Below are 21850 nucleotides of genomic sequence, written 5' to 3'. Positions count from 1 at the left end.
CCAGGATGATGCACCCATGCCCACGTGGCAAAACGTACCTAAAATCGGAATTTTAGATAAATATTTGCGGGTGATATGATGGGAAAAAAAAGGTGGGTTTAGGATCTGCAGAGTGGGGAAAATGCGGATGGGCACCGTGGGAGGGAAGGGTGGGTGAGCAGAGGTGGGAAACCAAGTGGGCGAGGGCAGTGTCGCTGTTGGACAGCCAAGAGTGTGACCACGGCCACCAAGGGGCTTTTTGGGGAGAAACGCCACCTTCTGCATCCCCAAAACAGAGGGAAAAGGGTGGCAGGGATCGGTTATGGGCGGAAGAGGAAGCAGAGGCTGTGCTCTGCCATTACTGGGGTTTGTGGGGCGTAGAAAAGACCCCGAGATATCAAAATACCACATCGATAATCAATACTTGGAGACTTCAGGACCAGCACCTTCACAAATCCCATTCCACCCTCGGCGTGAGCCCGTGGCATTTGGGGGCCACGAGCTGCATCCTCTGGCATTTCCCCTCCCACCGCAGCCAAACCCCACAGCCCCAAGAGACCCCAGCGAGGCACCCCATTATCCCCATCCCAGCCCTGCCCAGGACCCCGGCGGGATGGGGACCTGCGGATCCAGGGAAGGAGCAGCCAGTGGAAAGGCAAGGGGCCACAAAGCAAAGCTCTCCCATAAATCAGGGCTGGGAACAGCCGGGGCGGGGTGGGGGCTGCCAGGGCTGCTCTCCAGGGATGCGGGATGGCTGCAGCCCGTCCCTGCGGCTGCTTCTGCCAGGGATGCAGCCAGCCGGGCCTTCCCCGCCCTCCTCCTCCTCCTCCTCCTCCTCCTTCCCGGGGCGGAGGAAGGCAAGCGGCCGCAGCTGGCACTGCAGGCGGTGGCCGGGGGAAAGCGGCTGCTCCGGGGAGTCTGATTTCCAGCCTTGTTTATTAATAACCCCTCTCCGCCCCATGCTAAGCCCATGTGCAGCGCAGAGCCGGCAGCGCTGGGCTCCAGGGGAGGAAGGTAAGAACCCACCCGGGTGAGCAGGACTGGGAAGGAAAGGAGCCGGGGTCCCCCGGGGGGGTCCGTGGGTGCGGGATCCTCAGTGAGATGAGGAGTGCGGGGCAGGAGAGGGGTCAGGGATGGGGTGGGGGGATCTGAGGTTCAGCTCATGGAATGATCAGGTAGGGGGGGGAAATCCCTGTGGGGCACGCAGGAGTTCTGGGGGCCCTGGGATGAGGGGTGGAGGGTGGGAGAGAACCTTCCCCTCCCGTCCTGCCAGTGCCAAGCGGATCCAAGAACTTTGAAAAACAAGCACTGGCAGAGGGGAGAGCAAGGAAAAACGGGGCAGAGGAGCCCTTTTCCCACCTTTCCAGCGGCTGTCCCTTCTCCAGCCGCCGGCCCTTGAGTCCGAGGCTGCGGAGTGTCAGCAGTGCCGAAAACTGCCTTATTAGGAGAGAAAGTATCGCTGAAAATGAGTTCTTTGCTCAAAGCCGTTGCTCCGAGCTCACTGCCTGTGAGTGCCAGCCTGTGCTCATTCCTTCGGGAATGACTAGACATGAGCTCAGCGGCGTGGCCGAGAGGTGAGAGCATCCTCCCACCGATCCCACCGGCTCCTGACAGCAGCAGGAAAAACCCCGGCTCGTTCCCGAGAGTTGTTGTTTCCATCCTGCCCCCAAATAGCAGCCGGGAGAATGCGAGAGCGAGGGTTTGGTGGTGGTGGTGGCAGCTGCAGGTGCCGTGCTTGGGGACAATGCCGGGATCGGATGACTCTGCAAAGAGCGGAGCTCGCCGGCTCCTGCTGCAGGCTCTGCCGCTCGCCCGGAGCTCTGCGTGTGGGGTTCGCTCCATCTCAGTCATCCCGGAGCCTGCCTGTGCTTCCAGCAGCGCATTCCCTTGCCGTGAGGTTATGCCACACCGCTAAAATCCCGGCTAGTTTTCCAGGGAGTGCTCACACGTCTCGGTGCCGCTGGGGAGGTTGGCCCTGGGTCAGCCCTTGGGGTGGGGGTCTGTGTTTGCAGCCTTCACTCCTCCTCCATGCAGTCAGACAGTTTAATAAGGTTTTAATAGTATTTTCTTTCATTATTTTGGACAGTTTGGGCCCAGGTTGTCTCCCTGTGGGTGACACAGCAGGGACATGATGGGAACCCCCCCCTGGTTTTGGGGTCTCGCAGGGTGGGGAGGAAAGGCTGGGACCTGTTACACTCATTGGTTCACATCCCCTCTCCTTTCCAGGGACCTGATGGCACAGCCTGAACCCCCTCCAGAGCTGCTGCTGGGTGAAGCCAGAGCATCCCCAGCCCCACAGGGAGCAGCTGAAGGAAGTGCTCCACACCCAGAATGTCCTCACACCCCGTTGGATCCAGCGGGGAACGGATCTAAACCCCTGCACAGGGGCAGCCCAGACTCCAACCAGGAGCTGCAGGCTGCCAGCAGGGATCCTTCCTTGGAGCAAAATGCACCAGAGACCCAGCTGGATGAGGATGCAGCCAGGGCTGGGATCCCACTGGATGTGGACGTGGCAGGAGTCCCGCTGGACGTGGATGCAGATGGGACAGGAATCCCATTGGACATGGATGCAGACGGAGTAGAGACTCCACTGGATGTGGATGCAAGTGGGACAGGGACCCCAGGGGATGTGGATGAAGCAGGAATTCTGCTGGATGTGGATGAAGGTGGGACTGGGATCCCACTGGATGAGGATGCAGATGGAGCAGGGATCCCACTGGCCATGGACACAGACAGGGCAGGGATCCCAGACAACACAGATGGGGCAGGGATCCCGCTGGACATGGACACAGAGGGAGCGGGCAACCCTCTGGATGCTGATGCCACAGAGCACCAGTGCCTGACCCTGGAAGAGCTGGGGAATTATTTCCAGGAGTGCATTGAGATCGTGGAGCAGCTGGAGAGGGAGAGGGACAACCTGATCGCCGAGCTGGCCCAGCTCCGCGAGCCGGCGCTGCAGGAGATCCGCCATGCCCACGAGGAGATCCAGGCAGCCTGCAGGCTGCTGGCCAAGGTGGAGCTGGAGAGGGACAACCTGCGGGATGAGATCCGGCAGATCAAGCAGAAACTCTTCAAGGTGACCAAGGAATGCGTGGCCTGCCAGTACCAGCTGGAGAGCCGGCGGCACGACCTCTCCCAGCACGCTGCCTACCAGGGAGAGCTGGAGAACCAGGCTGGGCAGCTCTCGGGGGAACTGTCCCAGCTGAAGGAGACCTGTGAGAAGGAGAAGGAAGTTCTGAGGCAGCGCCTGGAGGCTCCACCCTGCCGGCAGGACAACCTGTACCTCCAGGAGAGCCGGCGGCTTTCCGTGGAGTTCGAGAGCTTCGTGGCTGAGAGCCGGAGGGGGCTGGAGGAGCACTACGAGCCCCAGCTGCTGAGGCTGCTGGAGCGGCGTGAGGCCGGGGCCAGGGCGCTGCAGGAGATGCAGGGAGAGATCCAGGGCATGAAGGAAGCCCTGAGGCCCCTGCAGGGTGAGGTCAGCCGGTTGCGGCTGCAGAACCGCAGCTTGGAGGAGCAGATTGTCCTGGTCAAGCAAAAAAGGGATGAAGAGGTCGGGCAATACCGGGTACGTGTCCCAAAGGGCATCACTCCATCATCTTTTGAGAGTGGGAATTGTATTTTGCATCCAGGGAAGTGTGGATGCTGCAGGATTTACTTGTAGGGTGCAGGGAAGGAGTGGGGTGGATGAGGATGGGGAGGATGTGGAATATCTCCTGCTGGTTGGAATTAAAATTACCCCACATCCTGGTATGGGAGAGGTGAAACAGCAGCCTCTGAGCATAAAGCAAACCCAGAGATGCAGTAGGCAAGCTGAGGGCTTCACCCAGCTTGAAAAATAGGTTTCTCCTGAATATATTCACCTGGTTTTGGCCCCTCAGAAATGGTTTCAGGGGATGAGGTGGAAGGGATGGGGGATTTCCTTCCCAAAGCTCAGTGATGCTGCTAAGCACATGCACCATACACTTCCCGCAGCTCCTCTGAGCACTGGACTGAGCCAAGACGCTCAGAAAAGTCAAATTTAAATACAGGTGGCTTTTCTTTCAAATCCCTCTCCTGTTGAGGCAGGTTCTGCCCTTCCTGCTGCCAGGAAGGGTCTCACCTGTGTCCCCACAGCCCTGGGGCCAGGCTGCCTCCTGGGAGGGTTATTTCTGGCTGGACCAGGCATCCCCTCAGCCTGAGGGACAAGGCAATTCAATATCTCCAAGAGCACATTTGGCAAAGAGGCTCCACAATTAATCTCCCCCCTTTCAACACTCTCTTTTCTCGGCTCGCAATCGCTGCCTCCTCCCAGCAGTTTCTGGAAGCTGCCATTCCCCTTCCATCACAGCTCCTCCCTGCTGGGATGGGGATCAGAACCACCAGCACCCATGCCATGGCTTGTCCTGGATTTTCAGGGTGCCCCGGACACCGGGTGTGCCTCCACATTTTCTTTTTCCCAAATTCCTTATTTATCGCCTTTTGACTCATGGGTTTATACAGATCTGGCAGCTTCTCAAAACACATATGAAGTATTTTAGGGGACAAAACCAAGCAGCCAGGAGGAGCCTAAGGACAAAGCACAGCCCAGCCAAAATTCCCACCTTTGTATTAAAGCCAAGCTTTTTTTACAGAGGTTTTTAAAGAGGGTGGTTGGGCAGGGACAGCTTGGCTGTGCTTGTCCCGAGCAGCACCATCCACAGGGAGAGCCCAGAGGAGAATGAGGGAAGCACTGCTGCTCCTTCCTCAGCTAATCCACTCACGTTCTCCCCACAGGAGCAGGTGGAGGAGCTGGAGGACAGGCTGAAGGAACTCAAGAACGGGGTCCAGCTCCAGCAGCGCAAGAATCAGGAGCTGGAGGAGCTCAGGACCAGCCTCCACCGAGAGCTCTCCATCTACAAGTGAGTTTGGGTCTGATCCCAAAGCAGGGATCATCCCAAAGAGGGGTTGGGAGGAGGAAAGCTATGGTGGGGAAGAGTCTACAGTGGGGTCACACAGTTGGGGGACACACAGCCCCCTTTTCCAAAGGAATTCCAGCTCCTTTGCCCCACAGCAAAGAGGGATTTGCTGGAAACTCCTACAGAGGAGTGGAGTGGCTTCCCAAGAAGTAGGTGTGGCAATTTAAGTGGTGGTTTCCTTAGGAATATGTGGAAAGGAGCTGAGGTTTGGCTTTGGGAATCTGTGCTGGGGATGCTGGAACTGTCCTCTCCTGGTTTCACTTGGGTCTTCACTGCACACGAATTTCTAAAGCTCTGTAACTTTGTGGATTGTTTTACCCACCCAGCTTGGAGCTGTTGTGTTATTCCAGCCTCAGCTGGACACACTCTTAACCATTTTCTGCAGCCTCTCTGCTCCTTTAGCATTCCTATTTCCCCTTCTCCACCCAAACCTCCTCATTCAAACACACCACAGGACATTCCCTACCCCAAAGTTTATTTATTCCATCATAGGGATGAGCTCTCTGAGCCCATGCTGTCACCAGCCATTCCCAAGGGGACAAACTACATTTAGGATTCAGCCCAGATCCCAACACCACTCTGTCCTTGCAGCACAAGTTTCTCCTAAATCACACCCCACATTTAATCCCAAGTACAGCAGGGGAGTCTCTTAACTCCTGGACTCTACAAATCATCATCCCTGGAAGTGACACCTCTACATGAGCTTTCACATTTGCTCCAGGGAGCTCAGAGTTAAGTGCAGCTCCGAGCTGCCTTTTCCAGTAGCTCCCCCTAAAAACGATATTCCCTTCTGTTAAATCCTGTTTGCCAAGGGCTCTGGAAGGGCTGGGCCCACACACTCTTCAAGACCATGGACTGAGCCTCTTGAAGTGTTTCCCAATTCCTTTTTCTTCCATACTATGAAAAGAACCTTTTTTCCCCCCTTTTCTCCAGCCAAAGCATTGATGTAAATATTCCATGACCTAAATTTCCTTTCTCTCCTCACAGGAGCTGCTTAGAAATCTACGGCCACCTCTGCAAATCGGAGGAGAAAGCAGAGCAAGACTGTTAGAACCATAGAATTTTCCTCTTTGTAGCAAAAAGCAGTGGACAGAGGATACAAGGGATGTCTCCACCTGCTGCTTTACCCTGCCTGACGTGCAGCAGCTGCCTGGAACCAGGAATACCAGACAATCCTTTCCCTGGGTTATTTCCCCAGGTACTGCTGCTGCTTGTGTAAAAAAACTTCTTTTCCCCAGAGGAACTGAACAATGGATGTGGATGAGGATAACCTGATTGTTTTGCTGTGTTTGGGAAAATGTTGTCTTGGTCCAGATTGTTTAGGAAGCCAGTGTTATGGGGGGGGGTTGACTTCTAAAGTTTACATGCAAGAGAAGCTTGCTCTTTTGAAGAGGATTTTCTTTTGTATTTCCAAAGTTTCTGCTGTATTGGGACATGCTCCACAGAAATGAGGTGGTGGGGAAGAGGTTTCCACTTTATATTGAGTCTCACACTGAAAATAAAAGATCAGAGTTTAAGGAGCCTTTTCACTCTCAGAGCTGCGTCCCAAAAAGCCAAAATTTGTCTTTCAAACCAAGGTGTTTGTATCAAATTCGTGCTGTAGGGTAACAAAAAACATTGTGAAAAGGGCTAAAGGCAGAGTTAAAATGCAGACAGCAGCAGGGCTTGAGAGGAAGAACAATTCAGTGATTTGGTAGCTGCTTGGGGGCTCAAGTTTTCACTGATTTATTTCACAAAGCAGCAGGAATAAGAGGGGGAGAAATATCCAATTTGATGCCTTCACCATTAAAAAAAAATACTTCCACCAGCAACCTCATGGACACACAGAGGTAGAGATCACATTCAGCTCCCCTGAAAATACCCTCAACAAAGCAAGTAAATGCAGAAACAGCACAAAACTCCTCAAACTTTGCAGCGTTTACATAGAAAAACTTTATTCCAACTGAAGGACTTACACACAATTAGTCATGAGGAGATGGAGAGTAACAGGCTGCTGGTGGCACTGGACACCCGAGTGGAAGACGTGCAGACCTTGTGCTCAAGGACTAAACTCCTAAAAAAAGTAGTTCATCCACATTTCATTTGTTTTCCACCAGCTGCCAAGGTTGTTGAGGGCACCGGGGTCATCCGCTGGTACAAACAAACACCTTTTACAACTTGAGGGCTCCCTCAAGTTTTAAAAACCATTTCACAGAAAGGAAAGAAACATTATGTGAAAACACAGCTCAAGAAACACACAACAGAGCAAAAAATATGGGAGGTGAAGGGGGCTCTGCAGGAATAGCTAAAGAATCCAAACCAGCAGGAGGGAGGAAAGGGGAAGGAAGGAATGAAAAAATGAAAACCCCAGAATTGCCAGGAGAGACAAAAAAAAAAAAAGGAAAAAGAAAAAAAAAAAAAAAAGAGAAATTTCAGTTCAAGTCAGAACTTGCAAGTCTTGTATCTGCAAAGGCTGAAAAAGCCACAAGGTACAGATAATTAAAGGAATTCCAAGGCTTCTGAGCTGTACTGAGGAGGACAAGACCTTCCACACCATTTCTGAGCTGTCAGGGGATTAACACTTGGATCATCTCTGCTGGCTCAAGCCCACTCGGGCGGCTCTGCCAGTGGAACTTTTGTTTAAATTAGGCAAAAGCCTGTGGCTGGAGCAAGCAAAAGAGAGAGGAAACAAAAACTAATCCCAAGCTTGCTGTGTGATGAAGGCAGTTAAAAAGAGACAGCCAGACCAATTCTGGTCAAGGAGCCACAGCCTCTGGCTGAGGGGGCTGAGCCCTTTTATTTTTTTGGGTGCTGGATTCTCAGCGTGTGGGTGGAAAAGCCTGTGATGGGATCTACAGGAGGATGGCTGAACACAAAGTCTACGTGTGTGTCTCAAAACCAGTGTTAAGTCAGGGCTGAGAGGGAAGAGAAGGAGAAAGACTAAAAACAGGGAGAAGCTGCTATCTAGGACCCTTGACCTTCTGGATCCACACTTCCTTCAGGATCTTCATCGTTGTAGATGTTCTCTGCCTGCAAAACAGGGATGGAGACACTGAGGATTCCAGAAAGTTTTGGTCCAACTTTATCCATAAATCTCAAAAAATGTCCTGTAATAAGGAATCTGCTAAAGGACAGTCCACTGCATGACTTGCAAAAGTGTTTCAAGTATTTATTTTGTAGGTCCTCTACTCAGCAGCACTTTCTAAAAGAACTACACAGAAAGCTGCCAAGAATAAAATTTAGAGATAAACAAACAAACAAACAAAAAAAAAATTAGCAAAATGGTCTTGTTGAATGTCAGGATTGTTTTCCAAAACCTTCAACACTTGGGAACGTAGGGGCCAGCAAAATGTTCCTGTTCACCAGCATCCTTTTCATCTTTGGAGAATGAAATCTCAAATATTCTTTAAGACAATAATAGAGAAATCTCAACTTCATCCTTGGTTCTCGCACACTGTTTTCATTCAAACACAGAAGGGAAAAATTTCCTTCTGCAACAGCATTTCTTTTTTTTTTTTTTTTTTTTAACACAAAACATCTCCAGAGTATTTGGAAACCATGGCTCTGGCCAAAGCTAAAGGGGATTTCACTGCCCCTTTGAGATTTCAGCAGTGCTACAAACTGGGTAATTCTGAGGGCTGTAAATAAAAGTAGGAATGCTAAAATCCAGGAATTTCAACACCTGCACCTTCCCAAAGAACTCACCATTTGCCAGACTTGCATGATATTATCTTCTGATACAGAACAAATGACCCAGGGCTCATTAGGATTCCAGGAGAAATCAGAGATCTTTGCAGTATGACCACCATGGATGAACTGGGATTGAGGAAACAAAAAGGGGAATGGTTTGAAATTTGCACTGCAGGGTGAGTAAAAAGTGAAAATAATTAATGAGTGAAAAGACTCACCAACAGCTCTGGGGGACCATCCTCAGCATCTTCAGGGGATTGCTCCTCTCCAATTTTACTGCAAAAAAAAATAGAAGGGAAAAAAAGAAAAGGTGGGGGTTGGTGTTTTTTTCTTTTCTTTTCTTTTTTTTTTTTGAGGTGTAATGCAATTAATCAGTAATATTTTGAGGAATTTGGGATTTACCTCAAGTCCCAAACATTTAGCCTGCGGTCTGTGCCACTGGAGGCAAGGATGGTTTCATTATGGGGAGACCACTGAACCTGCAGACAGGGATAAATTTAGAAGTGGGTTTTGAGAAGCTGTAACATTCCCCAACGCTTCATTTTGTACCCCAAAAGCTCTACAAGAATTCAAATTGATAACAACACAAATATCTGCGAATGACGTTTATCACACGAAGAATTGTGAATATTCACACACACACACACACACACACAAAAAAAAAGACATTTCACCAAAAAAGGTGACACCTGGACCTTTTCCTCCAACAAAACCCATGTGTTTCCAAGTGCAAACAGCTCCCAAGGGTATTGGCTGCTCCTTATCTTAATAAGGATTGCACAAATAGAACCCATGGATTCCTTCAGCAGCAGGCACAGCTCTCACATGAAAAGAAATCACTGTAATTAAGCTTAACTGCCAAAAAGCTTAAATTTATTGCTTCTGCTGGAGATAAAGCTCTCCAAAACACACCACTCATAATAGGATCACAGGATTAGGAAGGAACACAGAATTCTGCACACTAATGTGGCATTTCAGGATTCTGCAATTTTATTTAGACATAACACAGTCTGAACTGATAATCCCTCCACCAAAAAAAGAAACCTCTACATATTTTTCCTCTGATTAAGGCACGAGTTGGAAATATTTAATCTGCTAAGCAGGTGCTGCCCATGACGTGAACATTTTCTTAACAGAGAGCAGCAAAATCAGCAATTATCTTTTGTCAGAGAGTGTTAAAGCTTCCTGCAGGACCAGGCTGAGGAGATGGAAACACTGCAGCCATTTCCCTGGGCCTCCTGCTTCAATCTGCTGCCATGAATAATTTAATGGACTCTGCACTGCTACCATTTCATCCTTGTGCTGTGGTTAAAGCTCCAGAGCATTTCCCTGATTCCTTTCTGGACTCTCTTTCTGTACTGGAGCTCTGCAGCTCCACAATAACATCACCCAGAGATGTTTAAGCAGATAAAAGAATAGAATTTGAGTTTTTAAGTGCAAAATCATTGTGGAAAAACTACTTTTCTTTTCCAGGCTGCTGAGTAGAACTAAGTGTGTGAGGATAAAAGATAAAGACTTTTTTTATACCTGAAATATTTCATCTTTATGTGATTCAAAGGAGTGCAGCTTTAGTTTTAGGTTCCTCAAGTCCCATAGAGCAACAGTCTAGGGGGGAAAAAAAAAATTAAATATTTTGTTGACATTACCAACAGGTACACCCACCCCAGAAAGTGAGCAAGGACATTCCAAGATCCAGGCAGAAATACCTTATCAGCTGATCCTGTGGCCAGGATAAATTCACTGTAGGGGTTGAAGGACAGGCAGTTCACCTCAGCTGTGTGAGCATCCACGGAATGACTGGGTTTGGAGGTGTTGTTTGATCTGGTGTCCCAGCTGTGAAGGGAAAACATGGAATTAACAAAAGGTTCGTGTCTCATTTCACTGATTATGGAGATGAGAAAGCTTGAGGGGCTGGAACAATTTGTGAAGGGGTTCCACCACTCACATCATGAGCTTCTGATCATCAGCAACAGATCCAAACAGGGATTCATGGAGCAGGTGCCAGGATACATCTTCCACCACTGCTGTGTGTCCTGTGAAGATGGTCTTGGCATCCACCACTTTGCCTTCTTTGGGAACAGCACTGATATCCCACAAGCAAATGGTCTTTAAAACAACAAAAATGTAAAAATGGATATCTTTAGACTCTCTTTGCCTCCTCCCTCTGAAACCCAGGATGTTTTTGCCCTTCCCAAGGCACAGCAAGTGCAGGTTTACCCCAGCTGTGCTCCAGGTACTCACATGATCATCAGAAGCACTCAGCAAATGCCCACTGAGGTTTGGGTTCCAGGAGAGCCCATACCCCTCCTTCTGGTGCCCCCGGAGACGCAGGTCTGGGTTGCACTCTCCAGAAGGATCTGGAACAAGGCAGGGTAAGGATTCCAATGCCTGGAACCATTCCCAGCACATCCTGGAATACCTGGCATTAAGTTTATTAAATTTTACTTTAACCCTGCAGCCACCTCCTTGCTTTGGCCTGAGTTCCAGCTGGAGGGAGGAAGAGCAGCTCAGCTGTTACTGCTCAGGAAACTCCTGCTGAACACCCAAAAATATAAGGTGAGCTATTTTTCTTCCTCTCATAATCTCCAACTGCACTTTTAAAGCGAGGAAGGTACTTTTAATCCTCCCCACAAGTGGCAAAAGGAGTTACTTTAAACAACCTTGATGAGTTGGTAGGTAAATGACTGTTGATATCAGGGGAACAGCTCAGCTACCCACCAAACCAATCAGAGTTTCCAAAAAATCCACCTCCTACCACCACAAATACCTCACAGTGAGGTGACAAAGCAAGCAGTGGAAGGGCAGGAAAATGTTTCCTTTTGCAAGGATACATATGCTTGAACTTCATACAAAATAACCTCTTGAATAAACACCCTCTCTGCCCTAAAAATCCCAAATCAGGGGCAACCCCGAGCATTTTTAAAGCTTTTTTTCCCACCCTTGGGAGATGAGCTGGGTGCTCTCTGAAGCACAGACCTGGTTTGGAGGGGTGCTTGGTGTAATCAAAGACCAGGACATCACTGGAGGGAGTCTTGGTGGCAATGATGCAGGGGTTCTGGGGCATGTACCGAGCTCTGTTCACCTCTCCCTCGTGGTTTATCTTGATTTCAATTTCAATTTTTCCACTTACTGAGCCAAAGCCTCCAAACTCTAGGAATAAGAGAGTTGGGAATAATAAGCCAGTTTCAGAACAAGGTACAAAGAATGGATTCAAGCTTTGCTACGAAGCACTCTAAATAGACAAAGTTGTGGTAAAAGCAAATTGCAGTTTTTGGACTGTGGTGCAACTTGTTAAAGCTCCTTTATCTTTATACATAGAACAACTTAATGATTCATAAAACTGTGAAATTTGGGCAAAAATAATCGAGTTGTGGATTATTTGAAAGTTAATTTTAAATATTTTTGAGAAGTACTAAAATAGAATAGAAACAAGTATTTATTGGACAACTCCATGTTCATAAACAACTCTAAAAAGCCCAAAGATCAAAATACTCATTGCACAATCCAAAGTTCCTGCGAAAAGAGCAAACACTGGATCATGAAGGACTTTCACCAGGTGGAAAGATTGATTCAGCCATGCAAACAGGAGAAATGTCTGACTCGGGACAGCCACAAAGGTTACAAAGCATCCAATTCAAGTCTGATACATGGAATAAAACACAATTACAACCCAGAGGGGCTGGGACAGCAATCAGGCAGCAGAACTCACAGACAAATGAAGGATGTTTGAAATGTTGCACTTGTCTGATACAAAAAACATTCTTTTACAGGAGTTTGTGTAAATTTCTTTGCACGAGTGGTAATAAAATCACCAATTAAAAGCACTGCATAGGGTTCAAGGTCAGGTCCTGAGAAACAGGGAAGGGAGAGGCTTTCTCACATAAATACTTTTGCAATTAGCTTCCACCTTGTGTTTCCATCATTAGATTTTTTAACACATTCAAGAAACAGAGTATTTGTCTATTAAGGAGGCACCAATTGGAAATAATTTTATTTTTAGAAGTAAAATCTGAACTTTGCTGCCTGAACTTTAGGAAAAGAGAAATTTTCTGTTGAGAAAAGAAGGGAAAAATGGTTAAAAATCCCACTTTTTGTGCTCTTACCTCCTTTCTCACTGTCATAGTGGGAAGCATCAAACTGGGCATCATCATTGGGGAGCTGCACACTGGCAATCACCAGGTGGTTTTGTTCATCTGAGGTGTGGGTGCCCAGCACCAACCTGTGAATGCTGAAATCTTTGCCTTCAGGTCTGCAGGGGCAGAGAAACAAAACAGGGATGACAAAATCCCTTCCCTGTGAGAATGGGGAGGTACTGACACAGGAGATGTTGTGGTTTCCACGTCCCTGGAAGTGCCCAAGGCCAGACTGGACAGGGCTTGGAACAACCTGGGATGGTGGAAGGTGTCCCTGGATGAGCTTTAAGGTCTCTTCCCACCCCAAACCAGTTTGGGATTCTGTGATCTCAACCGAAAAGTCTCTCAGTACAATCCTGGATTTGGTGTTTATTCTGTTTAAAAAAAAAAAAAAAAAAGAGCAGGAGGGTCCCTTTACCTTGTGACATCAGGAAGCCACTGAGCAGTCAAGCTGGGCCACTCCAGGGCATGGGTCATCACCAAATCATACAGGAAGGGGGTGTTCTTTTTCCATATCTTATATTCCTCGTTGATCACACGTTCTTCCACTGCATCATCAAAGGCTGCTGAAGTGTTTTTTTTTTCAAGAAATACATGCAATTAATTATTTATAAATTCATTTACAGACACACAGCGCTGTGGGCAAGCAATGGATTAGAGTCAAGTACCTCAATCACACCCTGGTTTGCTATTTGCTCTACTGGAGTAGTTACTAAATAGTTAAAAATCCCCTGCTGCACGTGCTAATCCTTTTTCCTGGATTTATGGGTGGGAATTAATATTAATTATGTCAAATTTCATCCCTGGAAGTGTCCCAGGGCAGGCTGGACAGGGCTTGGAGGAAGCTGGAACAGTGGAAGGTGTCCCTGCCATGGCAAGGGTGGAATGGGATGAGTTTAAGATCCTTTTCAGCCCAATCCATTCTGGAATAATTTGATGATGATGGTGTTAGAGCAGCACAACTGAAACTCAGTGCACAGCGAGACAAACCCCAGACTTGTAACGATGTTTAAACGCAGGATATAAAGCAATTGCTGCTTAACAGACCGGTCTGGGTGCAGCCTTGAACTACTTGTTCTCAAAATGCAGTTTCCCAAGGCTCCTTCTGCTGCCTTGTCGCTCTCAAACACTTTCTCGGCCCATCTGTCACCAGCCTCCGGTGCAGAGGAGAAGGCGACGGGCAGAGCTCACCCGTGGAAAGGGGCCAGCCCCACGGAAAAGGAACGCTGCAAAGGAACCGTAGCTCGCCCACGGAAGGGAAGAATCCCCGCGGAAGCGGCGCTCACCCATGAAAACGGAGGCACCCCCGGCCGAAGCGGGGCACCCTCAGGGCGCTCTTTGCCCACTCCCCTCGCACGGCACAGCCCGACCCTCCCCGCCTCACAAACCCCCTCCTCGGTGCACGGGGGCGGGCAGAGGCCGGCTCGGGCCGCTCACCCCGGTTGGTGCCAGGGATGCGGGGAGGCAGCGGCGGCCATGACCGGGGGGGGGAGGGGGGGGGAAGCCCTCAGGCCCCGCCCCCGCGCGCCCCCTGGCGGCACCGCCCCGCTCCCCTCACGCCGTAACGAGGCGGAGGGGGGGCACCCCGCGCCTCACGGCGGAGGCCGCGCCGCCCATACGGAGCTTTTACCTTCCTTGTCGGCCATGGCGCGGCGGAGGCAAGCGCGGCGGCCGCGGGGCTCAAGGCTGGGCGAGGAGGGCGGGCGGTTCCTGCGCTCGCTGCTCCGAGCCCTCCGGCCGCGGCTCCGTCTATTGTTTCCTGCCCCCGCTGCGTGCGGCTCCCGGCGCCGCGCACCCCTTCGCGCGCCAACGCCGCCCAATCAGCGCCCGCCGCCGGGAGGCGCCGGCCAATCAGCGGAGGGCAAGAGGCGGGGACGGGAGCGCGCGCGGCTGTCACGTGGGCGGGCTCCCCTCTGGGAGCCGCCATTTTCCGGAGAGCCCCCAGCGCGCTCTTAAAGGGGCCGCGCCCCACGCTGAGGGGCGGTGGGTTCGGGTTTGGGTCCCGGTTCTCGGTCCTCGCTCCCGGTCCCCGATTTGGAACGAACCGGTGGCTGCGGGTCCTGCGGTCGCCACAGCCGTGGGCAGAGCGTATCGGGGCGGGAGCGAGAGCGTGTGGGCCGAGGCCTCCTTCCAGGGCCGCCCCGTCACCATCGGGTATCCTCGGCGCCTTATTAATTCTCTGTAATCACGAGTATATTCCTTTTTTTTCCACAATGCAGTGCCGCGGTGAGTTTTAGAGGTGTAATATTTGCTAGTTCTGATCGGTTGCTGAGGGTAACTTGGAACCTGACTGTCCACAGCTGAGGCTTAACAGGATTAAAATCAAATATCGAATCAATATCTGCGTTTATTCCTCAAGATATAACCCAAGTTCTGAGTTTTAGACTTCTCTTTCCTACATACCTAGATGTTTACCTGAAATTAGGAACTGAAAATCTTATATCTTGTTCCTAAGCCTTGGAGTAAGAAGCAACTCCTGTGTAAAAAGTTAAGGGATATCTTATTTTTTATTTTTTTTTCATTGTTTGGGAAGTGTTTGGTTCAGCTGTGGATAAATCTTACAGTGCACAAAAATATTAAAGAATGGTTATGATGTCTGGAAATCTGGAGAGGAAAATTAATTAGTCTGAAGTTAATGGGGTTTTTCAGTTTGTTGGATTTACAAATGAACAGGAAAACAGCAATTTATGAGATTGGGTGTAAGAATCCGACTTTTAAATGGAGGGGTTGATACAGTTATTTTATTTTTTTTTTAATTTATTTAAAAAGCAGCCAGAAAAAGAGCACAGGAAACCCCTTGCACTGGGCTGACAGCTGGATTCTCCACACATGTGCTTTGAGGTTTAAATGTAATCCTTGTCCTAAGAAAACACAACTTTTTATCCTCTGTAAGGTCATGTCACGGGGGTTTGCGGGCAGTGACACTTCAGGTGTGTGATGTACAGTGGGCTGAGCACCCTCCAAAAAATTAATTAGAAAATTAAAATTAAGCTAAAACATGGAAGTTTAATTTACTTTACAGCTGTTCCCATCAGGGCTGTATTTTATTATTTGTGAATGAACGGAATGCTCAGTGTACACATGGAAGAAGAAACACAATTCCCCCTAGAAAAGGCCAAAAATCCACAATTCCCACGATGAATATTTCCCCTTGGCTCTGCTGGCTGAACAAACATCACTTCATGGGTGTGGGATTGAACTCCCAACTTCCTCATCTCCCAGTTTGACCGGAAAGAACTGAAATTACACGAATTTAACAGTGACAGGAATCCTCCCTGTTCTCCACAGGTTGAATCACTCCAGAGAAACCAGGAAGTGAGGGAGGATTCCTGGACCTTCCCCAGCAGCAGGAAGGGAGGGATTCCCTCAGCCATGGCAGCCGAGGACAGGGATTACAACCTGACCGAGGAGCAGAAGGCTGTGAAAGCCAAGTACCCCCCTCTCTGCAAGAAATATGAATGTGAGTATTTTTTAATTTTTTTTTTTAATATTATCGTGATGAGGTGTGGGTGTGACAGTGCTGTTGTGAGGGCAAGGAGGATAAGGGGAAATACAGAAATGAGAAATTTTCTTCATCATGCTTCTCTTGTGACGGGCACTGAAAACACTCATGATGGGAATAAATTCCTTAATTGAAAGTAATTTATTTATTTTCCTCTCCTGAGCCATTTCTTAGCTATTTTTCCTCTTCTGAGCCATTTCCTAGCAGTTTTTCTACCTCTCATGTAGGAAGAGACATTCAAAAGTGTGTTGGCCTTGTGTGTGGTGTTCTTATTCTACTTAAAGATGATTATCTCTACCTTTCCCCACCCCTGGAATGCCTCCTGAGAGGATGTGTGTGGCAGCCCAAGGGCCAGCTTAAGGCAGGGATCCACCCCCTGCCTGTTTTCTCGGTCACCGGTGTCTGTCTGGAGGGACTGTTTCTGATATCTCTGTTAGAATTGATATTTTTAGGCTGTGTCCAGTTATTTATTTGATAGAAGTGCAGAAATACAGTGACACACCACAACAGCCATGCAGTTTCCATAACTGGAGGAGGTTTTATCCCTCTTTTGCATCCAGAGGAATTTGTTTGCTTTAGAGACCGTTGTTGAGAGCCCTTTAATAGTGTGTGATCTCTTTAAACAGCACCAGAAGAATTTTTCAGTTGAAGTGAGCATTTATCTCACATCCCAACTTAGTTCTGCTGGAATTTTGCATTTCTTTCATTCCTCTGAATAAATATAAAATGAGGTTCATGTCCAGCTGGATACATGGGATGTTAATCATGCTTCATGAGTGAAGTTTGCCTTCTATTTTATATTCCATCCTATGGTTTAAATTTTTCTCTTTGCATAATGGCTGCTTTTGGGTGTGGACAGGTAGATTTCCTCACTGAGCTGGAAATATTTGCAAATCTCATCCTCTGCATGAATAATTTCCAGTCCTGTAGACTTCAGCATAAACTCTTTGCTCCTGGTGAAAGTTTCTTTTTAATGCAGTTAATTTGTGGAAGCCTGTTGGATTACAACAGCCAAACCCTGCACTGACATAATCACATTCAACAGGGTTTTTTTTGGCAGAAATAATCCAAAATTCTACCTGTGCTAAGTTTTTCTAATATACTACAAAATAGTTTTATCACATCTGCAGATGAATGCAAAAATGTTTCATTAAAATCAGGTACTTGTGGTTGTTTTTCTTAATCTTTGTGTTATAAATGCTTTTGGTGACATAATTTCTTTTTGCTTCCCCTCAGATTTGGATCACACAGCAGATGTGCAGTAAGTGTGGGCACCTGGGATTTCTCAGGGTGACAAATTGATTATTTTTTATACTGCTTTAAGCCTGGAGAAACAGCCAAGGGCAGTTTGTAGATGTAACATTTTGTGGAGCTCTGAAATGTCATTTTGTTGGTCAATTTTGTTCCTGCTTTTGAGACACCATAGAATCATGTTTGGTTTCTTTTCTCATGTTCCTATGGTGCTTCTGACTAAGCCCCTGTGTTATTTGGAAATGTGTTTTGAAATCTCCTTTTAATCCCTCCTTTTCAACAAAATTTCTTCTGTGTGGTTTATTTTTATAGACACCAATTAGCCACATGAGGAAAGAACTTTCTTGGTGGCTGGCAAAACATTTATTTTCCATGTTCTCCCACAAAACTCTCCTGACAAACTTCTTCTAGATAAACCAGGTGGTTTTTACTCATTCACCTCCTCTGCCTGAACTCCCATGTTCTGATTTTTCACCTGCATGTGACTTTGGGGCTGTTTCTGTTTGTTGTGACCCAGTATTATATTCCAGTGATTATTCCATGTGTTTTTAGGCTCCATGCCTGGGGAGACACGTTGGAAGAAGCCTTTGAGCAATGTGCCATGGCCATGTTTGGTTACATGACAGACACAGGCACTGTGGAACCTGTGGATACAGTAGAGGTATTGGCAGAAGGTGAGGCACTTCTATGGAGAACTATGAGAGGGAGAAAGGTACCAAAAATCTCAATCTTTACACATAGCCTTAGTGCAGTTAATTAAAATACAATTAAGCATTGTTATCTGAATTTCCTGTACATCTGAGGTGGTCTTAGAAATGTTTTTGCTGAGATAATCTCTGCTTCCACCACACAGGGCATGACCTGTTGTCTCTTCTCTTCCACTTCCTGGATGAATGGCTGTATAAATTCAGTGCTGATGAGTTTTTTATACCCAGGGTAAGTGTTCTGACTTCAGCTTTTTCCATTTGTAGAACAAAAGCTCTTCCCTGATAATCCCAGCTCTGAATGCAATGGTATTTTAGGGAAAAAAAGGAACACAAAAAATGCAAGGCCAGGTTGGACAGGGCTTGGGGCAAGCTGGGCTGGTGGAAGGTGTCTAAATAATGGAAAATAACCTTTTAAGGAGTAAGTGAGATTTACTGGGAATTTCTGCCTGAAGGTGGAAGGTGTGACTGACACATTTCTCCTCCCACTCTCTGCAGGAAGTGAAAGTGCTTCACATTGACCGAATGCAGTTCAAAATAAGATCAATTGGGTGAGTTTAACCATTGTCTGAAAGTGGATTGTGGACTTTTCTTGCTTCCTTTGAGGCTTCAAATGAAAATCTCACTGTTCTGTGCTCATCACTGAAACTAATTATAGCATTTGGTAAATGTTACCAAAATTACAACACCTCTCTTCTATTTTTTTGCCTTTACAGATGGGGAGAAGAGTTCTCTTTAGACAAACACCCACAGGTAGGCAGTGGTTCCTCTTTTCCATTTTAGGAGGAGGAGGAGGTGTGGTGTCCTTTAAATCAGAGATCAAAATATAAACATGGCTGAAGTACCACCAAACTCAAGATCTCACTTTCTGCATGGTTTTGTGAATGTGTCCCTGAAACTGTTGACATTTCCTCAGAACAAGCAAAATTCAACAAATTAACTCAATTTGCTTCCTTTTTGTGAGATAGGTAACACAGAAAATCAGTCTGTATTCAGAACTTAGGTGTTTGGGTTTCACACTGTTGGTACAGATTTATGCTTAGACAGTTTCTGCTTCTTTATTCCTTCTTTTTTTTCTAAAGAATTGTTAGAAGCAAAATCTGATGTCTTGATCTGTGTAATTTTTAGCATAGCAAATGTTAATGGTCTGTCGGAGGTAAGAGGAAGAATTTGTGGTATTAAGAGGATAAAAAATAAAGAAAGAGCTCCCTTTTCACTGTTTGGCTTGTCATTAGTGTGGCAACTTCCTTATTCATCAGAACAAATATAGTTACAGCTTTTGGAGAAAAAAATGGATAGCATTTGAGGAAAGTGATGAGATCTGGGGGTTCTGAACTGGTAAAAGGGATATAATTTAGAAATGTATGGTTTCTGTCTCTTTTCTAGGGCACAGAAGTCAAAGCCATAACTTACTCAGCAATGCAGATCTGTGAAGATGAAAAGCCAGAAGTCTTTGTCATCATTGATATTTAAAGCAAGAAGAGTGTGGCTGTGTGGGTATGGGTCATCATCTGGCAGAAGCCCCTAAAACTGTAATCCCTGTGGGGGGAAAAAAAAACCTAAGGAATTGGCCAGTTAAAATCAGAAATTGAAGGGCCTAATTGCAGGGAACATCAGATTGTTTTCACTGAGACAGAGAATAAGAAGAATTAATTGAGCTTTGGTGGATATGGAGAAGGAGAGGTTTGTACAGGTTGGAATTCTCCCAGGAATGCTGGCAGGCAGCTTTTAAGGCTGATCCAGGTGCTAGGGGCTGTATGAAATACAGAAATTGGTGGAGCTGATAACTAAAACACTCCCTTTTTTGCAGCGTGACGGGAGATAATGTTCATCTAGATTGATTTCATTTGCATATTTCATATTCTATTTCTGAGCTGATGTTCCTCCTCCATATTACATAAATCCAAAATAGCTGCAGTGGCTCAGATGTAATGTGGAGAAAAATTTGAGTATTTAAAATTAGACACCTAAAAAAATTATCTCAATTAAACAAACCACCACATCTTTTAAACTACTTAAAAAAGAGGTCATGCCAGCAGGTGGTGCTGAATTGCTGTAAATAAATTGCCACGTGAAATCTTAAAGCATGTGACTGTACTTGGAATCCTCTTATCACCTATGATAAGTCTAAAAAGTTGGCAGCTTTGCTGCTCTTCCAGAAGGGAATGGAAAGGAGTGTCCCAGGTTCTCCCTGGGTTCACTCCCATCTGTATCTTGTGAAAATTGACTCTTTTTTTAGAAAGCATGGTTTGCATCAGCCTGTCTTTTAAAAAGAACAATACAGACAATCCTTAAATGTCAAAGGATTATGGACTTGACTGAATCAGAATTAATCAAAAATATGGGTTTCTTTTGTAAATCACAGGATGTCAAATGTGCATTACCTGATGTTTTAATTTAATTTAAATGTGAGGAGCACGGGCCTGGCCTGCTCTGTTACCATAAATGCTCCAAGTGCCTCACTGTGGTGTCTCATCTTATAAAGTCATCTTAAATAGTTCTGGTTTTATATCCATGCTGTAAAGACAGAGGGATAAAACCCCCTCTTATTTTTTAAGAGACTTTCAATGCTGAAATAAAACTTGGACTGAAACAATTAATGGCTTTTTGAGTGATACTGACCAGTCAATTCAGACATAAATAAATTACGCTTGTGCTTTGTTCCCCACAAACATGAGCAGACTTTTTTTTTTTTTCTTATAAGTAAGAATTGCAACATGCCAGTTTAATGGTATAAAATAAGCATTATTTTGAGCTTGGGGGTTTCTTTCGCCTCAGGCCGAGCCCCAACGGCTGTGAGGGCACAGCCGCCATTGCGGCCCCTCAAAGACCGCTCTGGAATATCATTGGCTGCCCGCGTCACGTGACTGCGGATGGCCAATCAGGCGTCGAGTTGAGGCGGCTTTTGTTCTCCACAGCCTGAGGGGAGATGGACACCGAGAGAGGGTCAGTGAGTGAGGGGAGAGGGACACCGAGAGAGGGTCAGTGACTGAGGGGAGAGGGACACCGAGGGAGGGTCAGTGAGTGAGGGGAGATGGACACCGAGGGAGGGTCAGTGACTGAGGGGAGAGGGACACCGAGGGAGGGTCAGTGAGTGAGGGGAGATGGACACCGAGGGAGGGTCAGTGAGTGACGGGAGATGGACACCGAGAGAGGGTCAGTGACTGAGGGGAGAGGGACACCGAGGGAGGGTCAGTGAGTGTGGGGAGATGGACACTGAGGGTCAGTGCCTGTTGGGAGATGGACACTGAGGAAGGGTCAGTGAGTGTGGGGAGATGGACACAGAGGGTCAGTGAGTGTAGGGAGGTGGACACAGAGGGTCAGTGAGTGTGGGGAGATGGACACTGAGGGTCAGTGATTGTGGGGATGGACTCTGAGGGTCAGTGGTCACGGAGAGATGGATTCTGGCTGAGGGGAGGTGAGTAAGGGGCTGAGAGGCTGTGGGGAGGTGAGTGAGGGGCTGGGGCTATGGTGAGATGGGCACAGTTCCTGAGGGGCAGAGCTGGGTCTGTGGGGATATGGGCACAGGCTCAGGGGCAGTGCTGGGGAGATGGGCACAGGGGCTGAGGGGACGTGGGTGTAGGAGCTGAGGACAGCCTTCCTTTAGCCCGGCTCTCCAAAACATGAGAAAATAAATCTATGTTAAATTTTAAATTTTAATTTTTGCAGGCAAATGCT

At 47.5% G+C, this 21850-nt stretch overlaps 3 protein-coding genes across 5 annotated transcripts; 2 read left to right on the top strand and 1 right to left on the bottom strand.

Annotated features, from left to right (window-relative positions):
* Nucleotides 1–949: 949 nt before the first annotated feature.
* On the top strand, nucleotides 950–5964 carry SYNC (syncoilin, intermediate filament protein). The gene is made up of 6 exons (XM_062508849.1): nucleotides 950–993; nucleotides 1365–1553; nucleotides 2206–2249; nucleotides 2337–3544; nucleotides 4732–4856; nucleotides 5901–5964. Exons 1-6 carry the CDS (start codon nucleotides 950–952, stop codon nucleotides 5962–5964), a joined length of 1674 nt encoding a protein of 557 aa, XP_062364833.1.
* A 760-nt stretch (nucleotides 5965–6724) lies between these two features.
* RBBP4 (RB binding protein 4, chromatin remodeling factor) lies at nucleotides 6725–14457 on the bottom strand. Of its 2 annotated transcripts, none has more exons than XM_062508867.1 (12): nucleotides 14346–14457; nucleotides 13134–13281; nucleotides 12686–12831; nucleotides 11559–11732; nucleotides 10824–10939; nucleotides 10528–10688; nucleotides 10289–10415; nucleotides 10110–10187; nucleotides 8985–9061; nucleotides 8801–8858; nucleotides 8598–8708; nucleotides 6725–7922 (listed from the first exon to the last, which is right to left on the bottom strand). In XM_062508867.1, the coding sequence occupies exons 1-12, from the start codon at nucleotides 14359–14361 to the stop codon at nucleotides 7857–7859; spliced, it is 1278 nt and encodes a 425-aa protein (XP_062364851.1). In that variant the 5' UTR covers nucleotides 14362–14457; the 3' UTR covers nucleotides 6725–7856. The 2 variants fall into 2 exon arrangements, with proteins under 2 accessions (XP_062364851.1, XP_062364852.1); XM_062508868.1 differs by having other exon boundaries at nucleotides 13134–13278; nucleotides 14346–14388.
* A 209-nt stretch (nucleotides 14458–14666) lies between these two features.
* On the top strand, nucleotides 14667–20978 carry ZBTB8OS (zinc finger and BTB domain containing 8 opposite strand). 2 transcript variants are annotated; one of them, XM_062509053.1, is made up of 8 exons: nucleotides 14667–14941; nucleotides 16004–16175; nucleotides 17454–17478; nucleotides 18021–18142; nucleotides 18322–18404; nucleotides 18671–18723; nucleotides 18889–18925; nucleotides 19559–20978. In XM_062509053.1, exons 2-8 carry the CDS (start codon nucleotides 16088–16090, stop codon nucleotides 19643–19645), a joined length of 495 nt encoding a protein of 164 aa, XP_062365037.1. In that variant the 5' UTR covers nucleotides 14667–14941; nucleotides 16004–16087; the 3' UTR covers nucleotides 19646–20978. The 2 variants fall into 2 exon arrangements, with proteins under 2 accessions (XP_062365037.1, XP_062365038.1); XM_062509054.1 differs by lacking the exons at nucleotides 14667–14941; nucleotides 17454–17478 and having other exon boundaries at nucleotides 16150–16175.
* Nucleotides 20979–21850: the final 872 nt, after the last annotated feature.

The sequence above is a fragment of the Cinclus cinclus genome, chromosome 26, assembly GCF_963662255.1.
Source record: "Cinclus cinclus chromosome 26, bCinCin1.1, whole genome shotgun sequence".
Classification (NCBI taxonomy): domain Eukaryota; kingdom Metazoa; phylum Chordata; class Aves; order Passeriformes; family Cinclidae; genus Cinclus; species Cinclus cinclus.
The sequence above is the reverse complement of the archived record's forward strand: the minus strand, read 5'-3'. Positions and strand labels throughout refer to the sequence as shown.

Coding starts and splice junctions, on each gene's coding strand:
- SYNC (XM_062508849.1), top strand. CDS start 950: ATGTGCAGCGCAGAGCCGGCAGCGCTGGGCTCCAGGGGAGGAAG. Junction 2,250..2,336: donor CCCTCCAGAGCTGCTGCTGG/GTGAAGCCAGAG, acceptor CGTTGGATCCAG/CGGGGAACGGATCTAAACCC. Junction 4,857..5,900: donor CGAGAGCTCTCCATCTACAA/GTGAGTTTGGGT, acceptor CTCTCCTCACAG/GAGCTGCTTAGAAATCTACG.
- ZBTB8OS (XM_062509053.1), top strand. CDS start 16,088: ATGGCAGCCGAGGACAGGGATTACAACCTGACCGAGGAGCAGAAGGCT. Junction 16,176..17,453: donor TCTCTGCAAGAAATATGAAT/GTGAGTATTTTT, acceptor GCTTCCCCTCAG/ATTTGGATCACACAGCAGAT. Junction 18,724..18,888: donor TTCAAAATAAGATCAATTGG/GTGAGTTTAACC, acceptor TTGCCTTTACAG/ATGGGGAGAAGAGTTCTCTT.
- RBBP4 (XM_062508867.1), bottom strand. Junction 10,416..10,527: donor GATGATCAGAAGCTCATGAT/GTGAGTGGTGGA, acceptor TTCCCTTCACAG/CTGGGACACCAGATCAAACA. Junction 9,062..10,109: donor ATAAAGATGAAATATTTCAG/GTATAAAAAAAG, acceptor CCCTGTCTGCAG/GTTCAGTGGTCTCCCCATAA.